The sequence below is a fragment of the Nicotiana sylvestris genome, chromosome 6, assembly GCF_000393655.2.
Source record: "Nicotiana sylvestris chromosome 6, ASM39365v2, whole genome shotgun sequence".
Taxonomy (NCBI): Eukaryota; Viridiplantae; Streptophyta; class Magnoliopsida; order Solanales; family Solanaceae; genus Nicotiana; species Nicotiana sylvestris.
In genome coordinates this window covers 22,711,144-22,722,378 of record NC_091062.1, presented here as the reverse complement: position 1 = coordinate 22,722,378, position 11,235 = coordinate 22,711,144, and the positions used below count along the sequence as shown (strand labels likewise).

Here is an 11,235-nt window from a genome sequence, read left to right as displayed (position 1 = left end):
CACCAAGTGAAGGCAACTCAAGTAAACTAAAAAGTAGTGAACGAGACTCCACTGGTCTCCAAAATACCTGCTGTACGGAGGATCCTCTGACCTCTGTCCAAGAAACCCCGGGCATCCTCTCCCTCTACACTGCTGAAAGATGGAGGCTGGAGCCTCCTAAAAATCTCCAATCTACAGTGCTCACCATCAGGCATGACAGGAACCACATAGTCTTGAGCAGCTGCAACCGGCTGGGCTGGTGGTACCCCCGATGTTTGGAGTCCATGCCTCACCTGCTCTAGTGTGCAGGCAGCGGGAGTCTGAGCACCTCCCCCGGCCTGAGAAGTGGTTGTTGTGGCTGGAATAGATACTGCTTGAGCAAGACTGGTGGACACGGTCAAAATTAAGCCAAGGCCTCCTAAAGGCCTGGAATAACAATGGGCACAGCGAGTGCCTGAGTTGGTCCCACTGGCGCATCCACAACTGGGACCTGATCCTGAACTGGGGCAACTGATGGATCTGCAGGTGTTGCCCTAGCTGTTGTGCCAGCTACACCTCTGCACATACCACGGCCTCTACCGCGAGCTCAACCTCTCAGGGCCCTAACTGGTGGTACTGGTGGCTGTTTGTCCTGCCCAGTAGCACGTATCCTCACCATCTGAGAGAATAAAAATGCAAAAGTTTAGTTACCAGAATCAACAGATTCGCAAGACAAGACTTCAAGAATGTGAAGTTTTCTAAGGTTCGACAGGATGTCTCTGTACCGATCTGCAAGACTCTACTAATACCGCTCATGACTCGTGGGACCTATGTAACCTAGACTCTGATACCAACTTGTCACAATCCAAAACTCTAACCTGTCGTAATGGCGCCTATCGATGGTACTAGGAAAGGTAATTTTCAAAATACATCGATATTTCATAAAAGATAAACCAAAAGCTTTTTCATAACAGTGTTTTCATAAAAACATGAGTTAAACTCAAAATACAATGCGAAAAGATAGCCCAAACATCAGTGTGTCACCAAGTCATGAGCATCTAGACAACAAGTCTAAGAAACAGTGTTTATAAGAGTCTGTAACTAAATATCAATATAGAAAAGAAAGATAACAAAAAAGGAGAACAAAGACTGTGAATGCCGACATCTACTTGGTAAATCTCCGGTACTCGACCACGCACGAGGTCAACGTCCTCTGTGACCGAATAAACCTGGATCTGTACATAAAATGCAGGATGTAGCGTGAGAACAACCAACTCAGTAAGTAACAGAAACAAATAAGGAACTGAGAAGCAATGACGAGCTATACAAATACATTTCATTTCAGTAATTTCAGTAAAGAATAGACATACTTTCAAATCCGGCAGTTTAAGTCAATCAATCTTATACAGTTTCAAGTTCAAGTAAACTGGATATAAAGTCTTCAAGAAATTTCACAACAATGACAGATATCAACTAAGTGCAACAACCAATGAAAGCAAGTACATTCTCTTAAGGCAATAGTCAATCAACTCATCTCAATAGCTCAATCACTCGGCTCTGAGCACTTAGTACTCACTCTCAATAGGTACATGCGCTCACTCGGGGTATGTAGACTCAGGAGAGGCTCCTACAGCCCAAGCGCTATAATCTGCAGAGACAACTCACGTGCTGCACAGACAACTATAATATCATATCAAGATCCGCACAGACAACTCACGTGATACAGTATAAATATTTGGATCTACACGGGAAAATCACGAGCTATGGTATCAATATCTTTCCATCAAGCCCTTGGCCTCACTCAGTCATCAACCTCACTAGTCTCTCGGTCTCTCAGAAATCATATAAATCAGCCCAAAAAGAGATAATAACATCTATTAACAAGGAATAAGAAGAGATGGAGGTATAATATGCAAGTAAAATCATGACTGGGTACAAGATAACAAATAACAGCTAATTCAACAAGTACACAACATCAACGGGTCCCAACAGTGATATCATATGGCCTAAACATGATTTCTAACATGAATTACAGTTAATTTTTCATAAAACATAGAGAACATGTAGTTAATAATGAGCTATTCAACTTTGCAGTCTCACGGGACAAACCAATCCATAATCCCTTTGATACACACCCACACGCTCGTCACCTAGCATGTGCGTCACCGCCTAAATAATCACACAAAAAATCCGGGGTTTCATACCCTCAGAATCAGATTTATAACTATTACTTACCTCAGTCCGAGCAAAATTCAACTCCAAAATGCCATTGCCTCGCAAGCTGACCTCCGAATGTAGCGAATCTAGCCACAAGCAGTACAATACAATTAATATATGCTAAAAGGATCCATTCCACAAGAAAATTACTAAATTAGAGCTAAAAACCCGAAATTGGCTTAACCCGGTCCCCGAGCCCACGTCTCGAAATATGACAAAAGTTACAAAACCCGAAAGCCCATTTACTTACGAGTCTAACCATTTCAAATTTACTCAAATCCAATAATAAAATCCCATCTCAACAAGATTTCCTCTTTTTCCCCAATTTTCCACCCCAAATCGCAAACTAAATGGTGGAATTAAAGACATAATCATGGAATATGACCAAAATCAGATAGGAATCACTTACCCCAAATACCCACGCAAGAATCTCTCATAAAATTGCCTTCTACCGAGCTCCAATTCAAGTTTGTGATATGAACTCAAAACCCTCATTTTTGAATCTTTTATTCTGCCCAGGTATGCCTCCTTCAACGCGGAAGCACCCTTGCGTTCGCGAAGCAAAAATTGCCTCTAACTAGAAGCCCTTCAACACAAACGCAATTAACCACTCACGAATGCGAACCTTTACTGACCCCTCTCATCGCGAACGCGACTGCACCTCCGCGTACGCGTAGACCAAATGAATGGGGTCCCTAGTTGCCTCTTCTCTTGTTCGCGAATGCATTCCCCATCTCTCGTCCGCGATGTACTCTACTCCCAAACCTTCACGAATGTGTCCTCTTCTTCGCGCATGTGAAGCAAATCCTCCTCAGCCTCCAGGTACACTTCGCGAACGTGAGACCCACCTCGAGAACGCGTAAGAGGACACCAGCAACAGCAAAAACCTGTAGATATCAGCTATCACTCAAAGGCCAAAAATGATCTGTTAACTACTCGAAACTCACCTGAGGCCCTTGGGGCCTTAACCAAACATACAAACAAGTCCCAAAATATCATACAAACTTAGTCAAATCCTTAAACGACCTCAAACAATATCAAAAATACGAATTACACACGAACTCAAGCCTAATGAGCTTTGAAATTTCCGAACTCTACAAATGACGCCAAAACCTATCAAATCATGTGCAATTGACCTCAAATATTTCACACAAGTCATAAAAGACACCAAGAACCTATTCCAACTTCCAAAAATCCAATCCGACCCAAATATCAAAAAGTCCACTCCTGGTCAAACTTTTCAAAATTTCAACTTTCGCCAATTCAAGCCTAATTCTACCACGGACCTCCAAATCACAATCCGGACGCGCTCCTAAGTCCAAAATAAACTAACGGAGCTAACAGAACCATCAAAATTCAAATCCGGGGTCGTTTACATATAAATTGACATTCGGTCAACTTTTCCAACTTAAACTTCCAATTAAGAGACTAAGTGTCTCAATTCACTTCGAATTCAGTATGAACTCGAATCAACTAAGCCGGTAAGTCATAATACAATTGTAGAACACAAAGAGAAGTAGTAAATAGGTGAACGGGGCTATATCTTTCGACGCGACCGACCGGGTCGTTACATTAAATGATTTGGCTCTAGAAAAATACTACTTTATTTTTTGATACTGCTCAACAGTGAATACCACAATTCCTCTTCCAACACTATCATCAAATTAGTGCCGATCAATCAAGGAAAATGGTTATTCCTATGTTTTAGTGGAGACTTTGAAAAGTAAGGTTAGAAAATTGTTGTAATCATTGGCATATCATTATATGGGTTTGGCATAACATTATATGGGTACATATACAACTACTCTCTGCAAAATTCAATATCATGTATACCTTTGTACTAAAATTTATAAAAATACTTGATTATATTGTTCTTGTCTTCTACAATTCAACTGAAAAGTATCCAAAATAAAGATTAGTCAATCCCTTCTATTCTCCGCACTGCCGCCATAGTTCTCTTGTTGTTCTCCACTATATATTGTTATCTCCTAATGAACCAAGGATTTAATATTCCCCTATTTACCTGTCTAAGTCTTGAAACGTGTAGTAACATAAGATGTGGGCTTCAGACCCACTTCTTTTATCCCTATTATTATTATCCAGAATCACTACAATGATCACCAACTGTCACGGCCCAAATCTCACACGTCGTGATGGTGCCTATCGCAATACTAGGCAAGCCGACAACCGCAATAAACCACGCATTAAATAAGCTTAAGAGTAAAATCTCATAAATATTGATACGAAAATGCCGCGATTCAATACAATATTCACCCAAAATTCGGGTGTCACTGAGTACATGAGTATCTAAATAACAATATAGTTTGACTGCTAAATGTCCCACCTCCTTTTTCCTACACCCGAAGGTATATAAGGGAGTTTTTCCAATTAAAGTGACATTATTCGAAATGAGATTATTTAGTTATTTCAGAGTCGCCACCTGGGATAATTTATGGTGTCCCAAGTCACCGGTTAAAATCCCGAATCGAGGAAGTTGACTCTTATTTAATGGTCTACGAACACAGAAATCCGGGTAAGGAATTCTGTTAACCCGAGAGAAGGTGTTAGGCATTCCCGAGTTCCGTGGTTCTAGCACGGTCGCTTAGTGATTTATACATGGCTAAAATTGCCTAATTACTTATTTTAAAACCTATGTGCATTTACCTTTTACCGCATTTAATTGCTTGATTTGTTTGTAATTAAAGAATTGAGTTACGCGTACGTATACTCTTTTCTTTTGGCGCGTCAAAAAATCATGTCACGCAAACGTGTCCACAATTAATAACGCTTGGTTTATTTATATTAAGAAAGGTTTGGTTGAAGTTGCGCAAACGCATCCCTCGAGTTGCTTTTTGTAATTAAAATCGCAATTATGTTACGGGAACGTATACATAATCACAATACTAGTCTAAATCGAGCCTAAAGCAAACTACGATGTTCTTGAATTGTTATTATTCCTAAATTAGATAACCACATGGACAAATCAACCAACGATATTCATGACTAATCAACCATCTATTGCGTTAATCTTCTTATTCTTATTTTGAATTACAAGCAACAGTAGTAGTGGTATCAATTAGGTAAGTAATTAAGTATGACTATTTTCCTTTTCTTTTTCTTGAGATCATACAAATATACATCCCCACATATGAATTAATACAATATAATGAACAAGTACGGATCAACATAGTACAGATGCTTTTGTACCAAAGTCTCAATGTGAAATTAATTAACAAAGAGGCTACTAAAACAAAATATATGAGATGAATTGTTGGGATTAAATTAAAATCTTATTCTAACACTTTTTTTCATTTAGTGATCTTTCAAAATGGTAATGGATCATACAGACCCATAATTGGTACTAAAAGCAAAAAGCAAAAAGCAAAAAGCAAAAAAAAGAAGAAGCAAAAAGCAAAAAATACTACTAATATTTTAGCTGCTTTTAATATTTCCGAAAAAAATTCAAAGTTATTTAAAACACATCGTAAACCATACTACATAAATGCACCTACGGTCCATGACACATTTTATTTAACATTGTTGGAAATTAGAACTGGACCACATGAAATGTACTCCCGAATTTTAGTAGCCATGATTATTATATAATTAACGCGCCTAAAACAACTACGCATGATAATAAGCGAAATATAGGTGATTTAGCTATTGTTTATGCTTCTGCTTGATGATATTCCAATGATATATTGTGATTAATTGATGAATTATGGGCTTTAATAGTGAATTGTATGTATTTCAGTTAAAGAAGCCTATATTACGTAAATCAAATATGATTGGAACCATTTTGGAGCAATAAAAACCCCTCGGAACTAATTATGGTGGAAGAACAAGAAAAGAATCAAGAGCATGGGACAACTGGACTAGCGCGGTCAGATGCGCGGCCGCGCTAGTCCAGATTTCGGAAAAGTTTATTTAAGGGGTAAAATTGGAATTCCTTCTTAATCCCACTCAATTTACATAAAGCAAAAACTCCATTATTGATGAGATCAGATTTTGAGGAGGAAGAAATAATTTTAGAGAGAGAAAGTGAAGAGAAGACTCAATCTTGAAGTGAAGAAAAGAAGGAGATTACAATCTTGAAGCAAGAACTTAAAGAGTTTTTCTAAACTTTCTTCTTGTATTTACTTATATTATGTTTAAGACTTTTATTGTTGATATTTGTATAATTATGAGTAGCTAAACACCCAAGTATTCTAGGGTTATGGGTGTTAGATGATTATGTTATTTTAAGCTTAAATTGATGATCTTGAATTTATCATTATGGGTTGTTTATTTGATTCTGCTATTAATTATTTTACTGCGTAGCTAACAGTGAAATATTATTTACGAATCTTGAATTAAACTTGAAAAAGGAAATTCTTGATTGCATATAGAGTCAAATAGAGCAAGATCCGGATCCTGGGCATCGGGTGAAAGATTCGCAATTAAGACAAAACTATACTTAATTGCCTTGCTTGGTTGAGAAATAGGATTTGTAAATGCATTTGAGTTAATATTAATACCATAGAAATATAGGTATTAATTTAACTTGAATAGGCGCATAAGAAATTGACAGATTCTTATGGGTATTATTAACCCTATAATCAATAACCTAGATAATTCAATAAATTATCTTTAAGCTAAAAGCGTAGCATGATCTCTAGCAAGCCCATGACCCCGGAATATCTCTCTTATTAATTGTTAAAAGAAAATTGTATAAGTGGTGTAGTAACTTTGTGTAGTATTATTGTTAAATTACCAGTCAAAGTTTTAAGTTGGTTATTTATGTATTTTGTAATGAATTAGCTTAAATTGATAATTGTTTGAGTTTGCATCAGTTGATAAGTTAATCACAAGTCCTCGTGGGAACGATACTTTACTTGTTACTATATTACTTGTCGATCGCGTACACTTGCGTGAGTGTTTAGGTCGCAACAAGTTTTTGGCGCCGTTGCCGGGGACTTGAAAATTAGCTACTTGACTGAGTTAAGCTTTTGTCAGCTATTGGTTTAAGCATTAATTTTCAGTTCACTTTGTTTGTGTCACACAGGCTCTTCTCTTGAATGCGGAGGAGTAGAAGCACAAGCAATCTCTTCCCTCTTGATCCTGAAATTGAAAGGACACTTTATAAGGGAAGGAAAGGGTTGGAAGCTAAATACAAAACAGAAAGAGCGTTGGACATCTTAGTTCAACCACAGCCAACAGTGATGGCAGGTAATGGAGGGCATCCGGTGATAGAAGTTGCAAGGCCAAATCTTGCTAATATGACTCAAGCTATTGTGAAGCCTGATATCACTGGTCACTTTGAGCTTAAACAGTACATGGTACAGCTGATTCAGTCCACCGGGCAATATGTAGGTCTATCTCATGAAGACCCGCAAAGGCACATTCAGAATTTTTTGGAAATCATTGATACTTACAACTATCCAAATGTTTCCAAGGACTATGTCAGGCTGACCTTGTTTCCGTTTTCATTGCTGGGGGAAGCTAAAGAATGGTTGCAGAAGGAGCCTGCTAATTCAATCCATACTTGGGATGATTTAGCAAAGAAATTCTTAATCAAGTTTTTCCCCACTAAAAAGACAAAGTCTTTGCGGAGTCAGATTCTTGGGTTTCAACAACGGGATGGTGAAACTCTTCGCCAAGCTTGGGAAAGATACAAGAAATTACTTCGAGACTGCCCACATCATTGTCAAACTGATGAGGTATTAGGCCATACTTTTGTTGATGGATTAGATGAGACTTCAAAAATGAATCTTGATTCAGCTTGTGGAGGTAGTTGCATGGCGAGTCCATATAGTGAAATACAACGTTTGCTAAACAACTTCACTGCCAATGATCATAATTGGCAAGGTGAGGGAGAACCAAAGAGAGCAATGAAACAAAAAGCAGCAGGGGTTCTTGAACTTGATGACTTTTCCGCCATGAGAGCAGATATAGCAAAATTGGAGAATCAAATGAATAGAATGACAATGAACCAAACACAACAAATGCAACATGTTCAACAAATGTCGATTTGTTGTGAAATGTGTGGTGACAATCACACAAGTGACATGTGCCCAACGAATCCTGAATCTATTTATTATGTGGGGCAACAAAGCAGAGGTTCGATGAACCAACAAGCACAATATGGGAACACTTACAATGCAAATTGGAGGAATCATCCTAATTTCTCTTGGGGTGGAAATCAATCAAATCAGAATCAATATAGACCCCAAGGAAATTTTAATCAACCACGAAGGCCACCCCAGCAGGTAGAAGAAAATACAAATGATTTGTTGAAGAAATTGTTGCAAGACAACCAACAACTCAGAACTGATTTTAGAAATCTTTAAAGACAATTGGGACAACTAGCTGCAAATCAAAATACTAGCCCTGCAGGTGCTCTTCCAAGTGATACAGAGAAAAATCCGCAAGTTAGTGCAATTACACTTAGAACTGGAAGGGAATTAGAAGAAGTTCCAAAGAAGAGAAAAGACAAGTCTGTACCTGAGGGTGAATTGATTCCCAAAGCAACACAGGAAGTAAAGAAAGATGATACAATTTCAGCACCTGTGAATGTTCCAAGGCCACCACCACCTTTTCCACAAAGATTGCAGAAAAAGAATGACGATCGCATGTTCAACAAATTTCTCTCTATGTTGAGTCAGATTCAATTGAATATTCCGTTGGTAGATGCGATTCGTGATATTCCAAAATATGCCAAATACATAAAAGACATTGTGGCTAACAAGAGGAGAGTGACTGAATTTGAAACAGTTGCACTTACTGAGGAGTGCACTTCAAGGGTCCAAAATAAGCTTCCTCAAAAGCTTAAGGACCTTGGCAGCTTTACAATCCCTGTGAGAATAGGCAATGTTGATGTAGGCCATGCACTTTGTGATTTGGGAGCAAGCATAAATTTGATGCCATTGTCTCTGTACAAACAATTGGGTTTGGGGGCTCCAAAACCCACCACTGTGATGTTGCAACTAGCAGACAGGTCATAGCTTACCCGGAAGGGGTGATTGAAGATGTGCTACTGAAAATTGGGAAATTTATTTTCCCGTCTGATTTCATTATCTTGGATTTTCAGGCCGATGAAAAAGTTCCTATTATATTGGGAAGACCTCTTTTGGCTACAGGTGATGCTATAATTAAAGTAAGAGAAGGAAAAATGATCATGAGAGTTGACAACGAGGAAGATGTTTTTAATGTATATAAAGCAATTCAACTTCCTCGCCATTATGAAGAATTGTCTATGATATCTGTCATGGAGATTGATGAACAACTTATTACCCCAAGTGTATATTTGAAGGATTCTTTAGAAAAAGCAATTGTGTTGTTTGAGAGTTTGGAGATTAATGATGAGGTTGAGGAGATAAAACATACTTTGAATGCAACATGTGAATATATAAAAGGTTTAAACCCCTTTGAACCTTTGAACAAGCCAGATGGTCCTCCTCTGAAGCCCTCAGTTGAAGAAGCTCCCAAATTGGAATTAAAGCCTTTACCTTCTCACCTTCATTATGCTTATTTGGGTAGTTCTGAAACGTTACCTGTTATTATTTCTGCTGACTTGTCTGAATTGCAGGAAGAGAAATTGTTAAGAGTACTACGTGAGCATAAAATAGCAATTGGGTGGACAATGTCTGACATAAGAGGTATTAGTCCAGCTTTTTGCATGCATAAAATTCTCATGGAGGAAGGGCACAAGCCAAGCATAGAACAATAACGCCGCCTAAATCCGAACATGAAAGAGGTGGTAAGAAAAGAAGTGATTAAATGGCTTGATGCAGGTATTGTATTTCCAATATCTGATAGCAAATGGGTAAGTCCAGTCCAATGTGTTCCAAAGAAAGGAGGAATGACCGTAGTGACAAATGAAAATAATGATTTGATTCCCATTAGAACTGTTACTGGGTGGAGGATTTGCATAGATTATAGAAAATTGAATAATGCCACCCGAAAAGACCATTTTTCCCTTCCCTTTATTGACCAAATGCTTGATAGATTAGCCAGGCAAGAATACTACTATTTTTTGGATGGATACTCGAGATATAATCAGATTGTTATAGCCCCAGAAGACCAATAGAAGACCACATTTACATATCCCTATGGGACATATGCATTTAAAAGAATGCCATTTGGTCTTTGCAATGCACCTGCAACTTTTCAAAGGTGTATGATGGCTATTTTCACTGATATGGTTGAAAGATTTGTGGAAGTATTTATGGATGATTTTTCTGTATTTGGATGTTCTTTTGATGAATGTTTAATGAATCTTGATAAGGTCCTTGCTAGGTGTGAAGAAACAAATTTGGTACTAAATTGGGAAAACTACCATTTCATGGTACGAGAAGGCATAGTCCTAGGGCATAAAGTGTCCAAGAATGGATTGCAGGTGGATAAAGCAAAGGTGGAAGCAATTGAAAAATTACCTCCACCGACATTAGTTAGAGGCATTCGCAGTTTCTTAGGCCATGTGGGTTTTTACCGTCGTTTCATTAAGGATTTTTCAAAAATCACATCTCCTTTGTGCAGGCTTCTTGAGAAAGATACATCCTTCAAGTTTGATGATGCTTGTCTGAAAGCATTTGATGAGCTGAAACGAAGATTAGTTACTGCATCGATTATCATTGCTCCAGATTGGAAACTTCCATTTGAATTGATGTGTGATGCAAGTGATATAGCCATTGGAGTTGTTTTAGGGTAGAGGAAAGAGAAAATATTTTATTCCATTCACTATGCGAGTAGAACTCTTAATCCAGCTCAAATGAATTACACTGTTACTGAAAAAGAGTTGCTTGCAGTAGTATGGGCATTTGATAAGTTTAGGTCCTATCTAGTGTGGACCAAAGTCATAGTTTACACAGATCACTCATTTATAAGGTATTTATTTGCAAAGAAAGATGCCAAGCCTAGGTTAATTCGATGGGTTCTTCTTTTGCAGGAATTTGATTTGGAGATTCGAGATCGAAAGGGAACAGAGAATCAGGATGCAGATCATTTATCCAGGCTGGAAAATAGAGGCCATGTCACTAAAGGAGAATCAATCAAAGAAACATTCCCTGACGAACATTTGCT

General features: G+C 38.2%; 1 protein-coding gene across 1 annotated transcript; it reads left to right on the top strand.

The window, feature by feature from the left end:
- The first annotated feature begins 7,232 nt into the window (after positions 1–7,232).
- LOC138870360 (uncharacterized) lies at positions 7,233–8,504 on the top strand. The gene has a single exon (XM_070148157.1). The coding sequence runs from the start codon at positions 7,233–7,235 to the stop codon at positions 8,502–8,504; it is 1,272 nt and encodes a 423-aa protein (XP_070004258.1).
- The last annotated feature ends 2,731 nt before the right edge of the window (positions 8,505–11,235 follow it).

What these genes read in the sequence shown, in the direction of transcription:
- LOC138870360 (XM_070148157.1), top strand. Translation starts at nt 7,233, where the DNA reads ATGCGGAGGAGTAGAAGCACAAGCAATCTCTTCCCTCTTGATCCTGAA.